The following is a 23,661-nucleotide window of genomic DNA, read 5'->3' on the forward strand; positions in this document are numbered from 1 at the left end:
TTAAAAAAACATTTAATTTTTTCAGTTATGAAAAACCCAGAAACCTCAAATCCAAAGTGCTTTGCTAAAATCTAGCTCTAAACTCTTTTATTCTTCTCTTCTTGCTTTGTAAAACGTTAAAGCCTTAGCAGATTTTGCCCAAACTTCCCTGTCATATTATTCTATGCAGCGTTTCTGAGGGCCGCGAGGCAGAGCTTTCTAGCTGCTGCATGTCTTTGGCATGCTGTTTATTAAAACACGTAAAGAGAATGTTATGGGGTAAGAGATATTACACTGACAATTTATTTCGCTGCAATTGATTTCTGAGGAAAGTTTTTTGACTATAGCTTTAAGAGTTATGTTTAAATACTGTGTCCATAGGTGGTCTTAGGAATTCCATATTCTTATCCTTCTCTCCCTTCATCTTCTCTCAGCGCTTCCTTACCATGTGTCCAGAAACTGCTGCTTTGCTTCACCATGTATTGTGTTAAACTGTGATTTGAGTGCTGAGAACCAGGCTTCTGTGTTCTTGGTATGGATGGGTCTGGGCTTGAGTGCAGCCTTAGAATTGTTGTAAATAAAATTCTACAAATACCGAATCTTTTCTATCTTATTAACCGTCATTGGGGAAAAAATAGCAATGGTTCAATGTCTAATTTTATTGAAGTGGTAGCTGCAGGCTTATTTTAACATCTGTTTTAATGTTGAAACACAAAATTAAGTGACAAAAGTATCGTTATTTACGTACTGAATTGCAGAAATAGCTGTTCTTAAAAGTGAAAGAAATTCTTGCTAGTGCAAGGAAAATAAAGGGGAAGAAAGAGTTCAGAAACACATGGCTGAGTGTTTAATGCTTTCTGCCCTGAAACTGAATGCCAACAAACTGTCTTCACGTAGGGAGAAACAGGCTAAGAAATACAGTCAGAGGACAAATATGTATATATTCAGTTGTTGTAGGGGAAAAAAAAGAGTGCAACCTGCTTGAGATTCCTATGAGAATTTTATTGCTTTGCTTAGTTCTGCTGTAAGCAGAACAATATAGCCTGTTGCTGAGTATTTCTGGGATTTTGAGATGGTTTTTAACATCACAATTGTGTACCTGGCTTTAGCATTTTAAAAAAATCCTCAAAACTGATCTTAAAAAATCTTGAACTTCTTGATGTGTCATGCATGATGGGTTGCATGCATTTCTAAAAGTATTCATCCTCCTATTTGGTACTCTTTCGCAAAATGCAATCTTGATGTTAAGATTAGCATGAATTCTAGCTATTCTAGCACCTATTCTAGCTCAGTTAAAAGTTGAGAATTAAAAAATAGTGTAGAAGCACCATGACATAATTACTTACAGACTTTTTATGTGGTCTTAAACAGCAACTAAAGGAAACATTCCTACTTTGCTCAAATTTTGAAATAAGTCTTCTGTAAATGTGCCAACTACTAACACGCATTTTTTTCATCCTGTTATGTCTTTTAAGGAAAACATTTAAACTTAAGTCTTGACTTAAACTGTTGCATGTGTGTCTTGTCTGGCATGGACTTTATGCTTCTTTAACCTTCATTACCAGAAGAAAATATTATGCGTGATGTGATAGTAGATGTTCTTTGTCACTAAATTTGCTAATCGTGCTAATCGTGGGCTTGAACATGAGTTCCAGCAGCTCTAACAAAAGTTGAAAGTTTTGATTGTGTGCTGGAGCACATATATTGTAGGGGCAACATCTTCTGAATTTAGAGAGAGAGACTTGTGATATTTTGTCTTAATTCTTCAAATCTTGGTCCCCCCCCTCCACTATAAATGACAGATGCTAGTATATGTAGGATTTATATGGTTTATTTGGAAACCTTAACATGCAAATGGAACAGCTCAGTAGGTATGTATGCTGGAGATGACGATACATAAACAGCCAGCTTCTGGTCCTGTTAAGAGCCCAGCTTGTAATGGAAATTTAATTTTAAAATGCTTTTCCAGTGGAGCTGCAAACTTCATTTCCGTAAGTGCCAAAATCAGAAGTATTTTTCTTGGTCAGAGGGGTTTAAAGCACGAAACACATGTAAAATATTGGAAAAACAAGAAATGTATTCATTTTAATGCCAAACATTTTTACCTCCTTTTTTCCGGCAGGCTAGTAAATGTCCCATTCCAAGGTACTGGGAGACAGTAAGGATGTCAAAGAGATGCAGTATCCTAAAATACCAAAGATTCCTTTGAAAATTAAGTTGCAATCTCTGCTCTAAGTTGTTGTACACTGTCTTGCACCTTGTACAAAACCTTGCTGTCTATCATATAACGCACTAATTTTATTCAGTGTTACATAGGAAACGTGTGAGAGAATACTGGATCTGAATGCAGATTTAGTGAAGGATAATCTAACACAGGGACTTGTGGTTTTTAAAGACAGGAAAGTCTGATTTGTTCACTGTTAGTTGAAACCTGCCAAGTGAAAATGAGTTTTGATGTTAAAATAATGAAACTTAAGATAATCTATTTTAATAATGAGCTAAATGGATAAGTGGGACCTTAACATCTAATTGTAATTTAACCATTTAGAAGATTACTTGTTGGTTGAAATTATCTTTACATATGTGAAAAATTATGAAGTGTGTAAATGGCTTTTGTATCGTCTGTAAGCTTCAGTGATGCTCGCAGGAAGGTTGATGTGGAGAAAGAAGCTTATGGAAACAAGCTGTCAAAAACATCGAACAGCTTCCTGTTCCAAATCGTTTTCAAATTGGGGGATCTTTTAATGTTAATTTGTTATGCTAAGCGTCTCAAAGGCATGCTTTATGACAAAAGTGACTTTTTTTTTTTAAATGATATTTGTAACTTCCTTCTGCTACTAGATCCATTTTGTTATGATATGCCAGCATGGCCAAAAGCTCTGTACTGTCTTGGCAAGAGGTGCCATAAAACTTCAGTTTCTGCTCAATACAGATGGTTCTATATGCTGAAATGTAAAGCATGGACGTGTATTAGTTTAGCAATTTAACATCTCAAAAGCATTTGGAGTAATGTTAGCCTAAAGCCTCTTCAGGTATTTAAAGTTTCTTGATAAGCTTTATATTTTTAAGATAGCAGTTGTACAGATGTGACTGATGAGCAGAGTCTGAAGTCAGGGAGCAGAACAAGCGTGACTGATGGCTGGTGCTGCTGCAGGGAGCTCTGGGCAGCCGGCGACCAGCCCGCAGCACTGGGACCTCACAGACCTCCTGGGACATGGAACCTGGAGCTCCTGCAGTGCCTGCAGTTGCCCGTAATTCACATTTTTAGAGAGTCACAGAATGGCTGGGGTTGGAAGGGACCTCTGAAGTTCATCTAGTCCAACCCACCTGCTAAAGCAGGTTCACATAGAGCAGATCGCGCAGGAAGGTGTCCAGGTGGGTTTTGAATGTCTCCAGAGAAGGAGACTCCACAACCTCCCTGGGCAGCCTGTTCCAGGGCTCTGGCACCCTCAAAGCAAAGAAGTTTCTCCTCATATTCAGATGGAACCTCCTGTGCTTCAGTCTGTGCCCGTTGCCCCTCATCCTGTCATTGGGCACAACTGCAAGGAGTCTGGTCCCATCTTGACACCCACCCTTGAGATGTTTATAAACATTGACGAGATCAAGAAGCTCAATGGAAATGTCTCTAGAAAACAGTATAGACATCAACAGCAAAGTATTCTTGTGAAAACTTGTATACAGTAATTTAAAATGCATTGAAAGACTTGTTTTTCTGTCTCTTTTGTTAATGGCAAATTATTGTTTTCCCAGAAGTAGTAATGCTTTAAATGTCACTTGTTCGTGATACTTTGCTTTAGCTAAATCATCAAACAAATACAAGAGACACCTAAAGGTCCATCATTTACCGATGACCACAGTAGGAAAATAACACACCGTTTACCCTCACATACTTTTCTGGGAGAATCCTAGAAAGTTCAGCTTCCATTCAGCCTCTGTTTGCTGCAGCTGAACAGCTGCTTTCCATCAGCTTTACATGCTGAGCTTTTCTACACACTTTAGAGGTTGGTTTTTTTTTTTTAATACATACATGTCCTTAAAACCATTTTATTTCCAATAGCTTGTCAGATAGTGCTGCAATACTTTATTATACTTGAGGTTTCAATGCGAATGTTCTCTAAAGGCTGGTGGCTCCAGCTGATCCGCCGAGTGCTGAGCACGGAATTATAATTCAGCAGCGCGGGGGGGCCGTGTTTGCCATGGCGAGCGGCAGGGCACCGCTCACTGCTGCTTGCTTAATCAGCACGAAACTATTAGCAAATTCTTGCTACCTCAGCTATAATGTACTGCTAATAGGTTTGCTTTATTGCACAGCATAGTCAAAAAAGCCTGGAATGTTTTAGTAATTTTAAGTAGCATAGCATTCCTCTTAATGAAGTTTGACAGCATTTTCTAAACTCCCTCACATTGTATAATGAAAGTACCGTAAATGCATTCCTGTGTACTAAGTGTTGGTAACTTACTTGTGTCATTTCCTAATGAAAGTTTTCTTATGTGAAAGCTTTTGGTATAATTTTATTTTCTAATGTGTTATATAAAATAGATTCATGGCAGCAAAAGCATCTGTATAATTAGTCCATTTGAGCATACTGTCTTAATTTTGTCAAGCTATTATGTTTGTCAGAAGACTTTGAGAGTCTTACTTCAGTCAAAAAACACCTCGACTTTTGTAAGGTCCTGTGGTTTTTGTTTGTTTGTTTTTGTTTTGTTTTTAAATTACCTCTCACCCCCAGTGTTTTAGGACATGCTTCATTATCTGGGGTATGCAATACACATGGGTTCATTTGGCCTGTTTCACTCAGACCTTCAACAGTAATTTTCAGTGAGGGCTGGTGCCAGATATCTGAATATGACTTATTCTTTTTCCTCTCTGCCTTTTGCTTTAGAGGCACTATTTTAGTTTATGGCAGTTTAATATTGTCTTCATTTTACTGCAAAATCAGACTATATCTCTGATATCTAGGGATTGGGACGATTTTAATTTTTAGTTGCCAGCAGTGAAAAAAATGTGTTGCATGGTAGAAAGTGAATTCAATTATCTCAGTTTATCCTAGTACTTTTAGTAATTTGTGAATTTGTCTTATAGCAGAAGTGGGAAGGGTCGCAGTGTTTCCCTGCTGCCCACCTTGGTACCCGCCAGGCTGCCGGAGTGGGCAGGGACGTGCCAGAGAACACGGCTTCGTATTTTTATTGCAGGGTCTGGTTCACTTACAGCTGTGTTCTCTCATTTCTGTCTTGCATCTGAGAGTCTTATCTCAGTCCTGGAGCCAGACTTGGAGAGGGGTTTTTACAGTCTTAATCCAGCAGCGCTGCTCACAGGCAGAACGGCTCTAGTTTGAATGCGGTGCCATGCGTGGGAAGACCAGATGCCGTCTTTATGATCAGTGCATCTTAAGCAGACCCCGTTTGGATTGATCCAACTGTGACAGCAGGCCTTTGGAGGCAGAGCCTTTACGTGAAATATCAAAATACTTGATTTCCTCCCCCTGCCTTATTTCTGGCAGGCTGCACCTCTTCGTGTCGGCTCTTCAGAAGAGGTCTTTCGTCCTATGAAAACTTTGTTTGAGGAGGACCTGCAAACAAGCAGGGGGGATTTCTGTTAAACATTTAACTACGATTAGTTGTTGATACTTGTCTGAAGGAATGAAGCCAGCACAGAATGCTGGAATAAGATTATTTTATTAGGGTTTTTTTTTTTTTTTAAATTTTTACTTTTGTGTCCTGTTACTTACACAGTTGGCTTCTACAGCAAACACAGCATTTTATGTTGAACAGATAGTTCCAAGCCTTTAAGTGAGAAATTTCGACTTAGGATGTCAAATAGTAGGTAGCGGGCTAATTTTTTTTTTTTTTCTTTTTGAGTTATCGGAGAACTCAAAGATATCAGAGTCAGGGATTGTTGTAGTGACTTCGTAGTCTGATTTATACTGAAAGTTGTAGAAAAAGTTAGTGAAACAGAGGAAATGTTTCTGTTGATCATGTTAATGATCAGTCCAATCTGTGAATGCTCATACCTCAATATGCCCTCCTAAAATGGATGCTTAAAAAATATCTATCTATCTATCTATCTATCTATCTATCTATCTATCTATCTATCTATCTATCTATCTATCTATCTATCATCTCTGGATAACGTGAAGTCTGTTGTGGGGAGCCCGGCTGGCGTGCTGTGCCAGCGCGAGCATGAAGGGAACTCTCCTGCGTTTCGGTTTTTGTACCGGTTACAGCTAGAAGTACTAAAGTCGAGCTGATGCCTATCAAGTAGATCTGAGGAGTCAGAAAATAAAATATGTATTTTAATTCGATGACAGAAAGCTTGATGAGATGATAATTCTCGAAACACCTAAGTTCTTATTTAAAATCGGGTAGCTTTTGTATGGAGCGGGCCTGTAACCTCTTGATTCTCACGGTGCTTGACCACTACTCTGTGTGGCTGCCTGTTCCACAGTACTCATGTTACCCTGGCAGTGCAGATACTTTCAGTCATTTGTCGTTTTTCCCTTTGTCATAATTTTTAGTTGAATATTAACGTTTGATTTTTTTTTTTCTTTTAACGTGAGTTGTTCAGTAGCTGATGTAGGATATAAGGAACCATTGGAACCTGTTCCGACACCTCTTTTGTAACACATACCAGCAAACATCATACAATAATTTTCTGTGTGAAACCTCTAACTGTTATGTTTAAAGAAGGTTGTTGGAGGAGGGGAGATACTCAGATTTAGTTTTGGCTTTTGAGGATGGATGGCTGTGCTGAGCTTCTGGGGATAGGCTTAGTCAGTTGTTGAGCAACACATTCCTTATTATTCTTTGAATATTCACACGTATGCTTTATTTTATATTTTAAAGTAAGTTTCTAGACTGTGTGACACTACCTTAGTGCCTTCAGCAACTCTTATTTAAGATAGGATAGACATACTATAGGCTGTATGCACTAATGTTATTTTGTGGTTCTTTCTCAGTTACTGTAGCATACAATCCATGTATTTTTTTTTTAATTCAAATGGCCACATTGAAATTATAATTGAACTACAAAAAATACAGCTAACTGCTTCTGAACAGATAAATATTGAAGTCTAGATTGCACTGTAGTTACTCAGAAGCTTAAAAAAAGCGAAGCAAAAGCCCAATTCGCTTAGTTTGCAAGACCTCTATTTCGTATTACAAAATGCAACTTGTTTCATCATTCGCTTATTTGCAGCTTCTCAGGAAAGACAAGTGACTTGAAGTTTCCTGTCAGCGCTGCAGTATGGAAGCGAACCAGGGCAAATGGCCACAGGTCTCAGTAAAACTGCTCCTCATTAGACATGTGACGTTTGCTGTCTAACTCGTAACATTTGGGGATTTTTATTTTGCAAATTGTACCTGAGAATTAACTTACCAGCTCCATTTCTGAGGGCTCTGAAGTGGTAATCCATAGTCAAGGCAGGAGAATGGAAGCACAAGCATTTCCAGTTGTCTGACACATTTTCAGGATATTGCTTCGGGTGACTTAAATTCTGTGCTGGAAAGCTTTTTAGTATAGAGGTGATTTCACTGCCTTTGTGATCATCTACAAACAGAAAAGTGGGTTTGTCCATTGTTGAACTTAGCTGCTCTGAAAAATCTGTGTGTTAATCCCGCAAAGTATAATGTTGTGCGTGTTTTCCTGTCTGGTTTGTTTTGCTGCCATCTTACTTAATTTTCTGGGTTAACCACCTCCTGAACAGGACAGGAGCCACTATGGGGTTGATGTGACTGAGTGAATTGGAACATGTCCGTATTTTCCTGATATCTGAGAAGCTTGATTTCTCCAAAACTCATCTTTTGGATCTGTGGGGATGTCTGAAATCAGAAGCATAATTAGATCTGGTGGAAACTTCTTGCTTTATCTATGTCAGTTTTGCTACAGGTTGAAGAAAATGGTCCTCAGCCTTTTTTGGGAAAATTACAGATAAATGTGTATATCTCCCCTTTCTTTACTGGTATGTCTCTGAATGTTTTATAACTCTTCTGGGTTGTAATTTATTAATTATTAATAAACCCTGGAGATTTGCAGAGGAGAGGAAAATATAGCATCTTTTCTTGCTTAAATTGATTAAGATATTCCCACCATGCCTGACCCAGGTTTTTCTACTAAAAATTAATATTAGTTATATGTGGGGGTTTTTTTCTATTTTGCAAGAAGTGACTATAAGCACTCTGAACAGTGTACTTGTTCCTATTTTTCTTAAAGAAAAATAGAATAAAAATTGGCAGACACAGCAGCCCAGCATAGCTAAGACTATATATTAGTCCTTTGACTCACTACACTTCCCGTTCCATCTCATTTGATGACACTGTGGCAACGATATCCTTTTTCTTTCCAATTCTGTAAGGTAAAATATTAGATGCAGAGTGACAGGCATTATTTGTGCTGTCCGTGCAGACTGGTGGAAAACCTTCAGCATGGCCAGGGTGGTGAAGGCCACACTGGTAAGCGGGCAGCTCGCACCCTAAATCTCTGCAACAGCCGAGTTCCTAGAGGTGCTTATTTTGCAGTTCCCTTGGTTTATCTGTTGACCGAGATAATTGTCATGAGTAGAGCTTATCATCAAGTTTTATCTTGTAGGTGCATCAGACATCAGTGTGATACCCTTTTTCCTGTGGTTGGAAGGGCCTGGGTGGCTGTGAGGAAAATGTTTCATTATATATTGCATGTATAGAGTATTGTGTATATTATATTTTCTGTTAAAATTGTTTTTCTCAAAATACTAACAAAACCACTTTCTTTAGAGGTGAGTTTTTTCACTCCAAGTGCCTGACTTAAGCTAGTGAGCAAAACTGTGTTTCTCTTTTCACTCTTGTCATTCATACTATGAGTGCTGGGTACTCTGAGGTGGTGGGATGAGCTGTATTTATTCAGCTTAAAAATCTTTGTTATTTTCTGTTTGATCTACTTGGGGTACTTCTTTATTCCTTTGATGGCATGAGGCCTCTTCTGCTTCAGGTATGTTCTTTAATGCTCCAATCACTATGGTACTATATTGCTCTTTCTTACAGGCTACTGATTTTTCTTATGGAAAAACAAGGACTTGAGCCCAACATTTCAGTTGTGCATCCTTGTACAATAAACCAGCTTCTTACTGTACATTTTTAATAGCTTGCTTTATTTGTTTCTATCTTCCGATGTGAACATGCTGCCTTTCACACAAGTAACCCTCATCCTGAAGCTGTGTAAAACTTTGTGAGAGTAATAAAAATAGAGAGGAACCCCAACGTGCTTCTTTCTCACTGCACAGGGACAGAAGCCAGAATACCAAAAGTGCTATTGAAAGTTGTTGACTAACCTGCATTAAACCTTAAAGGGAAGTTCCCCGTTTTCCTGATCAGACTGTTGTGAGGTTTCATTCCTTGTACCTTGTTTCTCTCCATACATAAGTAACTTTAAAAAAAAATTCAGACAGGGCTGTGTGTTTTTTCTTCCTGTCCCTGGCAGAAATGGACAACTCTTTACTTACTATTGTCTCTATAATTGATTCCACTTTTGGTATTTGAACATAGTTCCTTCTCTCAGCCACCTTTGGGGTTTAATGATGCAGCTGAACCTCTGTAAGGGCAAACAGATTCTCAAAGAGAAGGTCCTGCTCTCTTGTCTCCTAAGTCAGACACTGCAAAGCCACCTCTTACTGACCTTGCAGTGACCTGCAAACACCTGAAGGGTCTAAACGTTTTTGTTTGTTTTTAAAGTCTTGAGGGGGTTAATTTACTGCAGTTCTGGTTTCTTCTATCAGCTTGCTGCAGGGTCACATCAGCATCCTGGGGATGGAGGGGACGGGAGATGGGGCTGCTCCTCTTGGTAACAGGTGGCCAGCAGACCAGTTGAGCTATATCTCAAAACTGTATCAGTAGTCTTTTGTTTTCTGAAATAAATAAATTTGTGGATTTTTCTTATTTTCTAAACATCGAGTTGTTGGCTGAACCCTTTGGACTGTGTGCTTTATTAATTTGGTGACGTGAACTGAATTAGCAAAAGCATTTGCTGAACTACTGGTACAAACAGAAGTGTCAGAGTGGCTTCTGCCTTCCCGCACAAAGGAAGTTCTTTGCTTGTATGCTTGGAGAATTATGGTAACTTATTTAAAATGGCAAATTACTTTTCTCTTGGCTTGCCTTTCTGCTAAGATGAGCAGTTTTTCCAAAAAGGAAAGAGAGATTTTTTTTTAATATAGTAGATATTCTGGTGTGTTAAAAAGGACAGCTATTGAAAAAATGGCCTGAAATCAGAAATATGGAAACAATCAGGGCTTTGCATATACAGACTTGAGAACAATTATATCCTGAGGTCCATATTACCCTAACCTAGGTCTGTTTTATGTATGAATAAATTACTTGATCAACAGGTTTTGTCATAATTTTTCTAGACTTGGCTATATAATTTGATTTTTGGTTTGTGGAGGTGTAGAGCTAGCATGACAGTATGTGAAATGTGGTTGTTCGAATCGTATGTTTTGAAATTGTGTCGCCGGTCAGGATCCCTGGAGCAGACTTTTCAGATGTTGCTCTCAGTTTATAAATTGGGCGGTACTGAAACTTGTTTCTCAGGTTTTCAATATAATGTTTATGGAGGTTAATGTAAATAGCTACCCTAGCTGTTTTCTGAAGGGATTGCCTGTTTATTCCCAAGTGGGACATTGCGATGAAGGAAACTGCCCACTGGGGACCTAGGGCACATGAGTAGCCACAGGACCTTGGGAACAGTGGTTGCAAGTAATGAACGTGGGCAAAGCTCGGAGCATCCTGACACCAGGTATCCTTGTTAACACATTAGCAAGGCAAGCCAACAGATACTCTAGTACCTGATTTCTGTACTATACCATGGTCGCTTCCTAGGCCAGTGGGCTGTATTATTCACTGGGCTTGGTCACTTTAATTTATTTCCATAAAATATTTCCAATATACTAGTAAGTGTATGATACATTAGCGTTCCTCATACTGTTTGAATACTGGTGAAGTTCTGCAGCTGCATATGTTAATAAAAACTCTTAAATGTTGCAGATCATCAGCTCAAGAATATATTTTGAAATGATTCTAACATCTAACAAAGGAATACTAGCATAACAAATGTTTGCAGAATTTGCTGCCACAAGCAACATTTAGTGAAGCCGAGTTTCACACAAGTGAAATCTGCTTTTACAGCAGAGTAAAAGGACAACAGCTGTAAATTGTGTGGGAGTTCTGCATTTTCTTGTCAAGTGTTTGGAATTAAACACCCTTTCTGACAGAACACAGATTTGATGACTGCTCTGGTTTAGAACTGCCTTTTGCAAATTGTTTCTTTCTCTATTTAAAAAAAACCGAACAAACTTAATGTTTGGGAAGTGAGATATTAATATACACATATATAGTTTTAAAATTCTTAATGGCTCTGGCTTTTTTCTTCTCCTTAAAATATAGAATATTAAAGTTATTGTTCTACTGAGTCACAGGTTTTTGGTAACTTGCATGGTAGTAGTTAGATTTTATCCTGTTTGATCAAATAGTACTCAAGCTATCTTTTAGGCTTTTGAGCTTGCCCAGTAATATAACTTCAGTAACTTTTGAGTGACTTGGGAATCGTATCGGAGGTGATGTTTACTTTCCCATCGGCACTTTCCATGAGTGCTCAGCTTTACGCTGCTTTGTGTAAGCACTGGACCCTCAAAAGTACACCTGTATGCTATGGGATCTGTACTTTGGAAAATGTAAAGTGTAGAAAAAAATTACTATTCAGTTTAAAGAGACTTAAACTGATGGAGACTTTTTATTGACCTTTAAGCTATTATGAGTTCAAATAACGCCATTCCAACCCCTCAATCATATTTCATAGGAGCTAACCTTTTAGATGTCCTATGGTACTGTAATGATGACAACATAGAAGTATTCCATGCAGATATTAATAATCTGTCTTAAAAATTACTTTGACATCTCTGAGGCAAATGAGATGTACAGCTCTACATCAAATCAGTTAAAACCGTAAGCGGTTTGTTAAGGGAGGGTTCTCCAGTACCCCTGAAATTTCAAGAGATTATTCTGCTGTAACCCTTCTGAAACAACTGAAGAACTTGTTGGGCTCTTCTGGTGCTGCCCTTCTGAAAAGCAGTAGCTGTGGGCATATTACAGGACATTTTTCCACTGGAGAAAGCAAGTTAGGTTTTTCTGGTGTGTTTTTTGTGTACTATTTTAGTTTTTATAGAAAATAATCCTTGAGAGGCATCACAAATGATTCCCAACAGCTTTATTCATGACGAATCTCCATTCAAACGTGTGCTGTGGGTTCTCTGGAGCTCAAGAATTGACAGCAGTTGAACTAAAATGCAAAGTACATTTGGTGTTTCTGCTAGTATTGTTGAAACATCCTTATTACAGAACCAATTTGAAACCACTTCCATGAAGGCAGAAAAAATAAATGTGTTATTTACTCCTGTGTGACATGTCCAGATTGTTCAAGATGCTAACTAAATTCCTAAAATAGGTTACAGATACTCCATTATGTCTATTGAAAGTGTCAGTGTTTTATATGGCGAAGTGGACAGGGTAAAAAAGGAGTGAAGGTAATTTACTGGCTGGCTTTTCAAAATGTTAAGTTTGATCACTCTTTCCTTGTTGGCGTAAGTTTGCTGTGTAAGCATGTTTGAAGTAAAGTGTTTCATATGGTATTTAAATTTCCTACTATAGGAAAAGCAGCTTTGTCTATATCCTTGGACAAAAGCTTTTTTATGGAAGGGAGAAGCTAGATTGTGCAAGTGGCAAAGTACAAGTAGGGTAAACACTGTCATCTTTGTGCATGTTTTACAAAGGATCCCATTGTAAGATCTTATTTCCGTTTTTTAAAATATTTGACATCACAGTTGCAATCCTTCAATCAATTATATACTTTCTTGTATTGCTATAAACTTCCTAAGTTCATATGTAACCGTTTTGCTCGCTGAGATCGTGAGCGCTATGGAAACGTGAATGGGAGATGTGTCAAGTGGACAGCAAAAAAGGGTTTTCCATCAGTTTTCCTTGGTGGGTCAGTTACGATGGAGATGTGGGAGTGTTGTCTCCGGCACGGGGGGCCGCGGCCAGCGGCTCCCCCAGCAGCGGTCACTGTGTCCCCAGGGTCCCCCAGGGTCCGTGTCCCTGCGCGCTGCGGTGTCGCCTGCGAGCCTGACAGGAGCAGCCGCCTCTTGCCTTTCCGGGTGAAGAGTTTTTGCAGTCCAATTTAATGAATCATTGTCTTAATGAGTAGGAAAATAATTTAAGTCACTTCTTCTGGGTACACACCTACCTTTTTTTTTTTCCTTTAAATTGATAAGGCATTACAATATCGCCAGATAAAGATTTATATTGTTGGCAACTTTGGGAATGTGTGTGTGGGTTTTTTTGTGTGTTACGGGTGAGCTAAAGCAGAAGGCAACTTAAATGGCTCAAATAACACAAGCGCTTTCTGGCAGGACACAATGTTCTATGTACTAAGACTCTTTGTTTCACAGTCTAGTTTCATAAAACAAAATATTAATATGTGTATTTATGTTAAAATGAATTGTATGTAAATATTGCCAGAAATAGAAGCAATAGCTCAGCCTGTAATTCAGAGTAGGTAAAATGAATTGTATGCAAATATGTGCAGAATTTGAAGGAAGTAATAGCTCAGCCTGTAATTCAGTGCAAGTAAGATGCAAAATTGACCAAAAGATGGAATTAATGAAAGTAAATCAGATGCTTAATTTTACTCTTTTCAATCTGATGGAAAGTTATCAGTTAGCCATTTTTAAAAATTACTTTGAGTGTATCTGCTTAATTTTTAAATGGGTCGTTTTAAACCTGTAACTGTTGAATGGCCTTTGCTAGGCAAATAAATTCGAATCATCGATATGGGATGATTTTTGATTCTGTGTTGCTTTGCAATGTGATTTTGTTATCACTTTATAATGGCAAATCAAATAAACGTGAGAACTTCTATGCAGTTAAATAGTATTTACTATAGCTTGTCTGAAATTCATAGCCAACTATTAACAGGCTTATAATATTTACTGTCTTCTTCTTATGTGTTCCTTAGACTTACAGATTGAATTATCCAGTTACGTATTAGGCTGGAGAAGATTAGTGTACAATTAACTATTTGGGTTATCTTTTCAACCTGGCTTTTAAAATTGGTTTGTTATTTTCACCTCTGAGGTAACAGAGGACTTGCTGAAAAATCTCCTCCATGGATTTTGTGGTATTACGGTAAGTTTTAAATGTGCCTGAATATGTTAGAAAGGAAGTAGGATCCAGAACATGTTTGTAAAAAGATGAGCCAAGAGCAGAAAGAGGAAGGAGATGAGCTAATTATTCCAGTTGAAGCTGTCACTTTGTGAAAATGAAACTGTAGAGTTTTTGAGATTTCTTTTATATTATTCCTGTTGAATAAAGCTGGTATTGAAGTCCCAGGCCTTCTTAAAATGACAGTGGCAATTCCTTGGCAAGCAGCTGGGTTGTTGAGGGAACTGGGATGCTGCTTCGCTCCCTCTCTCGGGATGCTCTGGGATGTGCCTGTTCTCCTTTCTTCAGCTTGCTGCTGCAAAGAGCTGGTGTTCCCTCATTTTTCTTCAGTGCAATACTGTTCTTTCACATGAGTATAGGTGATCTGTTGCTTGTAACTTCATAAAGAGTATTAAGATGAGATTTGACTCTTTTTTTCTTCATTTTTATCAGCTAGTTTCAGCAATCTGAATGCTGCTACTGAAATGGAAGCTCTAAATTTCAGGTTTGTAACACTAAGAAAAGCTGCGAACAGAGGCACAACAACTAAAGTGATTTATTTGTAAAGGAGGGAAAATCACGTGTGGAAGGTCGTGTTTTGCAGGCTGGTATTGCAGTTGTTCTTTAAGCAGTTGTTTCTTCTAGAAGTTTTTGTCTTGGATTTAAGTGCTATAAGGGAAAAAGGTCGATTGCCAGTTTAAAGTTTTGTTTTGTCTTTTAATTGCTGGCATCCTCGGTGCAGTATGTTCTCATTGCATGAAAATAAATCATAAGCCTTTTTAGGTGGTGGAAAAGGAAGAGATCCGTAGTATTTTTTTCTCCCAGAACTGCAGTCTTACACTATTGGAGTACACCGAAGCTTTTTTTAAAAGCTTGCTTTAATTTTGAATGCTTAAACAAATACTGTCATCTGAAAAAAAGCCATTTGTATAATATAACATTAAAATTTAAAGTATCCTCTAAGAAGCTGATATGCATTTTGATACAGAAAAGTACCTTGTGAAGTATAGTAAGTTTGCTTTTCATTGCATGGAGTTCAAGTGTTCAGAGGCCTGATAGCTGCCTTTGTTGACTATTCATTCATGAATGATTAACAGGTGGTTTTATTTAAAGGCACGTATCTGCTCCCTACTGTGTCAGTGTAAAAACTGTGTTCTGAAAAAGCTGTGTGTACAGTCTGAAGAATGTTTTGTGTTGATCCTGGAAACTTTGTGCTGTCTGCATGAAACTCTCTTCCTTATCAATTTGCATGGATTTACTGCTAGCAGACTTTTCTGTGAAACTGAATTGAAATATGTCATTTATAAAGTATTAAAATACAGAGCATTACTGAGCTCAGGGAGAGGTCATTGTATTCATAAGGCTGTTGTAGTGCTTAATGAGCTGTACAACTTGCATTCAAGTTGTAGGATCGTAAGTATTTCTGATTTTTGATTTTTCTTTCTCTCTCAAGAGTCCTTCACTGTTCTTAGCTGGAGAAAGCAACGCGAACAAGTCTGAAATGCATAGCAAATAGCAAATGAATGTTGAAATGTTTTGAGTAGAAGGCATTTTGTGTGTGCGTGCATGGGCACGTTGAAGGACACGTTCCTGTGATTCTGATAGTGAGAGGACAAGGAGTCCCTTTTGGTAGATTAAATTCTATATTTATGAGTATTTGAAGCTTGTTAGTGCAAAAATGAAGCTCGAGGAGTGAAGTGCTGGCTGGAAGTCCTCATGTATGTACAGAGCTGTTTAGTGTTTAGCATACATTGAAGTTTTCCTTAACTGTGTATGTCTGGTTTTGGGAAAACAGCCATGGAAGTGGTCAGAAACTGTTTTGATCTGGGTAATGCTTTATCTGTTCCAATTTATATCTTGGTAATGAGTAATGGGTTTGGTAAATGAAAGGAATATAGTTAAATTAATCTGCTTTTTGGCTTGAAACTATTAAAGTTTTTTGCAGAACACAGTCTTGAACTCAAACAGTCACGTTCAAAGCAATGGTGCAGGGCCTGGGGCCTGCCTGTCTGCAGGACTCTCCTTCCTGCGTTGCGGGAGGCAGGATTTACCTTCTGCCAACACTAATGTAGAAAGTACACTCAATTTCAGGGAATTTTGAGCTTTCTAAAAGCTGCTTTTCTCATAAATGAGAAATTCTTCACAAAATTCACCTTGATAAGGTTGGGTGCTGTTGAACTGAGCATTACTGTAGACGCAACATACCTCATTGCGTGGCTCGAGGTATGAGGAAGTATTATTATATGCTACGTGGTTATTTAAAATAGTTCTTGATAAGAAAGTTGTATCCCTCAAAGACGTGTGTATGAGCTAAGCTGTGTGTTGTAGTTAGATCGATAGCTTTGCATTTTTTTATGGTTCACTGAAAGCAGTAACTTTGAGGTACTTTTCAAAAAATCTTGCAATTCTCCCTGAGAAAAAACTTTGAGAAGTGAGAGCAACAGGGAGTGAAAGTAGCTGAGGGCTTGGTTGGCAGGACAGTTCACTGGCTTGTTTGTTGTTCAGGACACAAGTTCTGGCTTCCTCTTGAAAACCAGAAATCAGTATTTTGAGTTTGGAAATACTAAGCGTTCAGAAGATAAACCCCCCATTGCACTTTCATTTCATGTTACTGTTTTAAACTGAACTAGTATGCTACTCGAATTACGTGGCAGTATGTTTGCCCTGAGCTTCCAGCATTGGCTTAGCACAGTTTGTGTCCTGCAGTTTCATCTGGAATTGTCCTGGTTGTAATACTGGTACACTTGAAAATGCTGGTGTGAAACCTCTGAGCCATATTCTTTGGTGTCGCTTGAGAAAATGTTTTAAAAACCTTTATCAAGCACACTGTGCCATAGACTTTATATTTGGAAAACATACACAGAACTGTTATTTTAATAATGACATTTCACTGTCTTAATTAAAATAAAGCAAGTGGCAAATGAAGGGCAGCCAGCAAAGCCTTCTGTCTTGTGTGGAAGAGCAGCTTTAGGAGGACGAGCGTGTTGTGCGAGCCACCGGCCTCTGCAGCCAGGGCCCCCGTGGTGCTGCTCTTGCCACATCCTTGAAAGAGAGGAAGAACCTGAAGGTTTGTGTGGTCCCCTGGTGCAGGTGTATGCTGTTGCTTCAAATGACAAGCCTGGTGGTTTGATGGCAGGATGATTTACGTGGGAAATGTAGCTCTGTGGGCCAACTGGGAAATGAATGCAGAAACTGAGCTCTTAAATGAGGAGACCTCAGAGAGGCTTTGAGCAGCACCTGAAGCTGATAAAGGTTGCGCTCCCAGCATCCCGGGGGATTGATGTTCATCCCTGAAGACACTGGGGTGATGGTTTGTTCACAGCAGCATTCTTTAGGCAGTTAGTGTTCTCAAGACCAAGTTTACCAAAGGCAGATATGTTGTACTCCCCTCAAAAAAAATAAGGAAGGCAGGAGGGAAGACTTGGATACTAGAAAAATAGTCTTTTACTGTTCATCAAGTTTTGTAACAGTTTGTTGGTGTGTGTTGGTTTTTTTTTTTTTTCTTTTGAATTAGTTAGAAGAGGATACTAATTGGTTTTGGCTCCGTGATTTTGCCAGTCTGGCAATTCCTCCCTCCGCCTCCCCTTGTGGTTTACCTTAAACATGCCGTACTTGCTTTATCTAGTAGGCTGTGTCTTCTCTTTTAAAGGTGCACAAAACAAGTCTGTGCCTGTTTTAATCTTGTTAAGTTCCTCTCTAGCTATTGCCCCTTTTGGTTGTGGATATTGCCCATATTTGGGTCTCACTGTGGTGCAATCAGTTTACATCTCATTGTGTGGTACGGTATGTTGTCTTGCCTGAGCAAACCCTGGTAATTTATTATTAGATGTGGGCTAGATTAGCAGCTTATGACTTTAATGCTTGAAAGTACATTATAAAAGATCTTTTATGTAATGCAATATATTATTTTTTCCTGTGAAAGATGCTACAAGAGGCACAAGGACTCGCCTCCAGCAAAGCTGCTGAATTAAAACCAAGCAGGAGGAAGGGGTGGTATAAATTATATAGTTCCTTCCTTTAGAGTGCCTAAATGTGCCCTAAAATACAGAGATGGCAGTGCATTACCAGGAAACTATTCAATTTGGCTTAATAACAAGCTGCTTTCACAATACCATAATCACAGCTCTCATGAAAACATGTGTTTTTATATTCTGCATGGTGTATTTCATATACTTGTGCTATACTTTAAAAATTGAACACCTAGAAGGGTATTTATCTCCTAAGCACTTCAAGTGGCTTCTTTGAAAGTACTCATGGTTTCAGTGAGAGCCATGGACTTTTAACCATGCTTTCTGCTGGCCTTCATGTTAGCAAACAATATAATAATGAGAAATTGCCATTAGTGTTGTTTTTTTTGTATTTGTTGTTCTACTTGTGTGCATGTCTATGAATTAAATCAGGTGGATAAGAATATCCACTTAATTTCTTTAAGAAGACAGTGGTAATCAGAACACTCAGTGATATAGCCTAAAATATTTTTAAGTAAGCATCTCTATGGAATGGCATACAGGTAAACCATTCCAGTGTTTTCCAGAGTATCTTAGTCATAATGTTGTGCTCGTCTTCCCACCTGAACTGTCTGTTTAGATCTTGCTGAGAAGGTAAAAGTGCCACTTCACATTCACCATCACTGTATTCAGAATGAGGGGGAAAGGTTGGGGAACCATCCTTGCCTAATAAGTGGCATCTCTGAAATGCCAGGTTTTGTCTTGAACAAGATCCCACTACTTAAAGTTTCTGAGCAATAGTTGAACTGTAAAGCTGAAGTTTTTCAAGAAGGCAAACATAAAATTATTTTGATGATGATGATTCCAGTGTATTTCAAATCCACTGTAAGACGTAATTTTTGGCTGTCATCTAGAGAAATGCTGAAAATTTTTTTCAGTATTAAATAAATACAGCTTGTGATGTTTACGTTATAATTAACAAACTAATATTTTCACACCCCAGTGTCTTGTGGCTGTCCTTTGTGCTTTTCTACTTAACAAAAAAAAGGGAGTTTGTTGTTTGTTTTACTACTGTAATATATTCTGATTTGTAAGGGAGCATTCTAAAATTCATCTGCTCTTTAACGATACATTTCTTCTCTCAATAGCCAACTACTCCACCAAGCCAAGGGAGGCCTGATTCACCCGTTTATGCTAATTTACAAGAACTGAAAATATCTCAGTCTGCGCTTCCACCACTACCTACAAGTGCTCCGGTCCAAATAAATGGGGAATGGGAAACCCATAAAGATACGACAGGACGCTGTTATTACTACAACAGAGGATCACAGGAGCGAACCTGGAAGCCTCCACGGTGGGCTCGAGATGCCAGCGTTAATAAAGGGGATTCCCAGAGCCATGCAGATCATGAGGTAGTTCCTTCTGAGGTCAGAAGCAATGAGATGGTCATGTGTATGATGCTGTTTCGCTGCAGAATTCGGTATCTCTGAGTTTCCGAGTGTCAAGGAGTGTCTTCATTTGTCTTTTTTTGTAATGTGTCTTGGTATGAAGTAGTAAACGGTTCAAGCTCTTCAATTGCTTGTGTGTAGAAGAATGTGTACATGGACTGTGTGCACGAGTAGTAAGTTATACAAATGCCTTACAATCCCTCAGCAGGTATTGTAGCTTTTCTTTTAAAGGTAAACTGAGATATTTTGAAACTAATAGTACTACAAATGACAACAGAATAAGGCAACCACCGTAACTTCTCTGTCATGCAGTATGTTCTCCTTCCCAGTGTATTGGGCACATCTTCTGGGGAGGAGCAGGGAGAGGAGGGCGCATGTGACAGTGCTTCTAGAAGCAGGATTTATGGGGATGCATTGAAAAAGGCATGGGGAATTATGTATTTTTATGAATATCAGTTAAATACACAGTAAAGCAAAGGTAGGGAATATACAGGTGTTTGCTACTGCTTGGTTGATGCTGTGGCAGTCAATTTAGATATGTGGATTTTCATAGAGGAAAATATTTTCGTAGAGAGGAATTAAGATGGTTCTAGAGTTTAAGATGCATGTAGAGAAATCCAGTGCTCTGGAGTAAAAACCAGACTTAATGGAGTTCCACAGCACTTTCCACCTGTGTCAAAAATACTGACATAATTAAAGCTTCTATCAAATCAAAATGTATTGATTTTTATTTTTGTAATTAGATTTATACATACTGTTAATAATTATCTATATTCTATGATGAGTTAAAAATGCTGGGTTTTTTAAGGGATCGTATGTGACTGTTCAAACTAAAATTTTATTTAATTCATAAATTCTTAAAGAGGTGGAATAATCATAGTGAATATAAAAAACAAGTTTACCTGGATAACTTGTTGCAGCATTTTAACCATTTGCTTAGGAGGTTTGAACTGACATGCTTGTCAATGATTTCTGCCTTGGGTAGCTGGAGAGCAAAGTAGGAGAAAGGGCAGTTAAAAGAGCAATATTTTGTTATCAAACTCTGTTAACTTTGAGAAAATCCTTTCCTTCATTCTGCGAATGATATCCCAGAGAACAGAAGATGAGAACATTAAAATTACCATGCTAGAAGTGCTGCCTAAGCCAACTGTCTAGGTCCAAGGGCATCAAATGCTGTCGGGGGTGGAAATCCACACCAGCCTCTGGCAATTGGCCGTAGGAGTTTATGATTAGGGTACGTTCAGGCCATAAACATGTTCTTTAGATATATCAATGATTTTTATTTTTTCATTATGCAGACCTTTTGCTTTTGCAAAACCTTTTGGCAAAGCTTTGCTGCACACCTTGGTTAAGAGAGTTGAAGCTTACTGTGAAGTTATTTATGTTAAAAGATCATTTGTGCTAACATTTGAGGTGCAGATAGATTTTGTGCTACCAGTCACTAGGGAGAGCCAGACAGTGGTTTGTGATTATTTGAACTGCAATGGTTCAGATAAAGCAAAGGAATAGCTGGGAGATGGATATTACTATTTAAATATGCTTAAAATAGTGCTCTTGTTTTCAAACAGTACTTAGGCTGATCAGTTTCCTGATAGAAAGAAAAAGCAAACATGAATCAAGAAATGTTCTACATATTTCACTTTTATATGTCCTTTTCAAATATGTATGGTTTAGGTGGCTTTCCTCCTGAGCCTATTACAATGCTTCGTTTTAAAATTTAATTGTGGACTGCTCACAGTTTTGATTGCTGGAAGCTCTGTCGTGGAAGTTTACCTCTGGGATGGTTAGTGCCAGAAACAGGAGAGAAAGGAAAAAAGGACCTTTCATTGCCTTTGGCAGCGGCCTTCACAGCAGCTGTGACAGCCGCAAGCATTTAAACAGCCAGATTTTCTTGCCACAGGCCAGTGGCAGCAACAGGTAAACTGGTGAAAAGTTTGTGGCTGCCACTTTGATGTCTCTGCTTATGGCCTATCCATTTCTCACTGGCTTTTCTTTTGTTGGATAGGACTGTTTCTTGTCTGGATAAGATGATTGCTTTTTTGAGTAGTAATTCTCCTTGTATGTAGTAAGTGTAACTGGTTTTCTGCTGTCATCGTTCTTCCTTCTTTTCATGGAAGGACTTTCAGTAATTCTTTTTCCCTCCCCATAAGCAAATGATCCCTCTGACTCTTACTGGCACCTCGGTACCATGACTTCACCACATGGTTGCATTTTCAGAAAGCTTGATTTTCTTTTTTTTTCCTCCCCCCTTTTTTTTTTCATTACCTATAACTTATTTCAGCTCAGTTCTTCTGTTTATTTATGATGCTTGAGGTATCACAGGTTGGTCTTCAGATAGTCATATCTATCAAGTTTTCAGTCTTTGTAAGACCAGTGAATGATGCATGTTTTAATTAATTTTTAACTAGACACAAGTTTATATTTCCAGTAGCACAGGTTCCTTTAGTAACTTGTGTCTTCTCTGACTGGCTTAGAGAGATACATGTTGCAAGGTCCTATCAATCCACTTTCCAGCAGTTGTGTTGATTTTGAAGCTTTTTTTTTTTTTCGCTTTTCTGTTCTGCGTTTGAGAATATACTTCACACTCCACCGTTCATGTTCACCTTTTTGTTTATGAGTACTTAAACCAAATTACTTAAAGGTTGAAATCCAAGCCTAAGCTACCATAAAATATAGGAAATCCCCAATTTTGTTTGATTATGAGCAAATATGTCTTAATAATTAGTAAAAACAGATTTAATTTATTATAATGAAGTTAAGTTGGCCTTTACACACTAGTCTGAGTCACGCTCATTCCTTTCAAATTTAGTAATAGAAGAACATGTGCAGGAAGATTAAATACTAGTTGTAGCTCTAGTGATTTGTCCTCAGAAGAACTTGTGTCGTATTAGGTAGCAAAATGTCAAGGTGATGTAAAAATGAGGACTGTGAATGATCATATATTCTAATACATGCTTAATATATAAGCTATTTCAAGTCCTAATAGTTGGTCTTAGAACTTTGTGGTTAGGAAATTGAATTATATTGGATAATTAAGAAGGGGCAAAATTGTACCAAATCTGTCAAAAAACGTTGGTAACAGATATGGCACAGAGAAAACACTTGTAGGTTTGGTAGTTATTTGGATGGGGTTGGGGGAAGCAGGGCCTCTAGGAAAGTGTGCAAGATTTTGGATTACAGATAAATTCATCGGAGGTAGTGACTTGTTAATGTATTTGAGGAAGGAGTGCTTAACAGTAACTGGGAGAAATTTGTTGTTAAAGTGATTTAATCAGGGCGGACTGTTAGAGGAATGAGGTGTCATCATATCAGAGAAAGGCAAACCTCTAATACCTAGATAAGAGACCTTAATGGGAAGTAGAGACCAACAAATTAACCAGCAAGCTGTAGAAAAGCAGCAGGATTTCATATAAATTGAAAACTACATTTAAAACATATGGCCAAATGCAATTTCATTCCCTGTATTTTTGTTTCAAAATGAACAAAAAGTAATAAAGGGATGCTAGTTTCTTTAATTAGTCAGTATTCTTTCTTGTTATTTTTATTTTTAGAAGTAGTAGTAACTTTCTTAACTGCATGGTGATGAACTGGTGTCTGCCCTCAAGAATTTTCCATGCCAAGGAAGACAGTAGAAGTGATGATGTGGGGGACCATTTCTGTAATTCCCTTTAGTGTCACAGCAAAGTTCTTAAAAAGTATAAGGTTGGGTAGCTGTCTGCTTAAGATGACTTTATTTAAATAGTGACATAGTATAATTGAGGATGTGACTCTGAGAGGAAGCATGGAGGATATGTAAAAAGCATGTATGCAGTTAATACTGGAAAAGTGTTGGAAGTTAAATGGAAAGGTGCTGACTGTGGTTTGGCCGGCATTCTTTAACCCCAGCTGATGCAGCTCTAGCAGTTGTTCCTGCTGGTGGAGCAACAGGGAGGGCCTTGGCTTGGGAAACCTTGGAACAACTCAGGAATTTGGTTTAAGTTTAGGTCTGCAAAAATTCCCTCATTGTATTGTATGTGGGATTAGTTAAGCCTTGAAAGCATCAAAACTACCGTTGTATGGATGCCCTA

At 38.3% G+C, this 23,661-nt stretch overlaps 1 protein-coding gene across 10 annotated transcripts in view; it reads left to right on the forward strand.

The window, feature by feature from the left end:
• ARHGAP12 (Rho GTPase activating protein 12) overlaps window positions 1–23,661 on the forward strand; it is a 79,199-nt gene that overhangs the window by 16,670 nt on the left and 38,868 nt on the right. For 8 of the 10 annotated variants that reach the window (XM_065629063.1, XM_065629064.1, XM_065629065.1 and 5 more), the window contains exon 3: window positions 19,295–19,558. The exons of 1 other annotated variant lie outside the window; for it this stretch is intronic. In XM_065629063.1, coding sequence (XP_065485135.1) covers window positions 19,295–19,558 — 264 coding nt within the window. Of the gene's footprint in view, window positions 1–19,294; window positions 19,574–23,661 lie in introns of all 10 variants that reach the window. One more of the 10 variants, XM_065629069.1, reaches the window with a different exon arrangement.

This window comes from Caloenas nicobarica, chromosome 2, assembly GCF_036013445.1.
Source record: "Caloenas nicobarica isolate bCalNic1 chromosome 2, bCalNic1.hap1, whole genome shotgun sequence".
In the NCBI taxonomy this organism is placed as follows: Eukaryota; Metazoa; Chordata; class Aves; order Columbiformes; family Columbidae; genus Caloenas; species Caloenas nicobarica.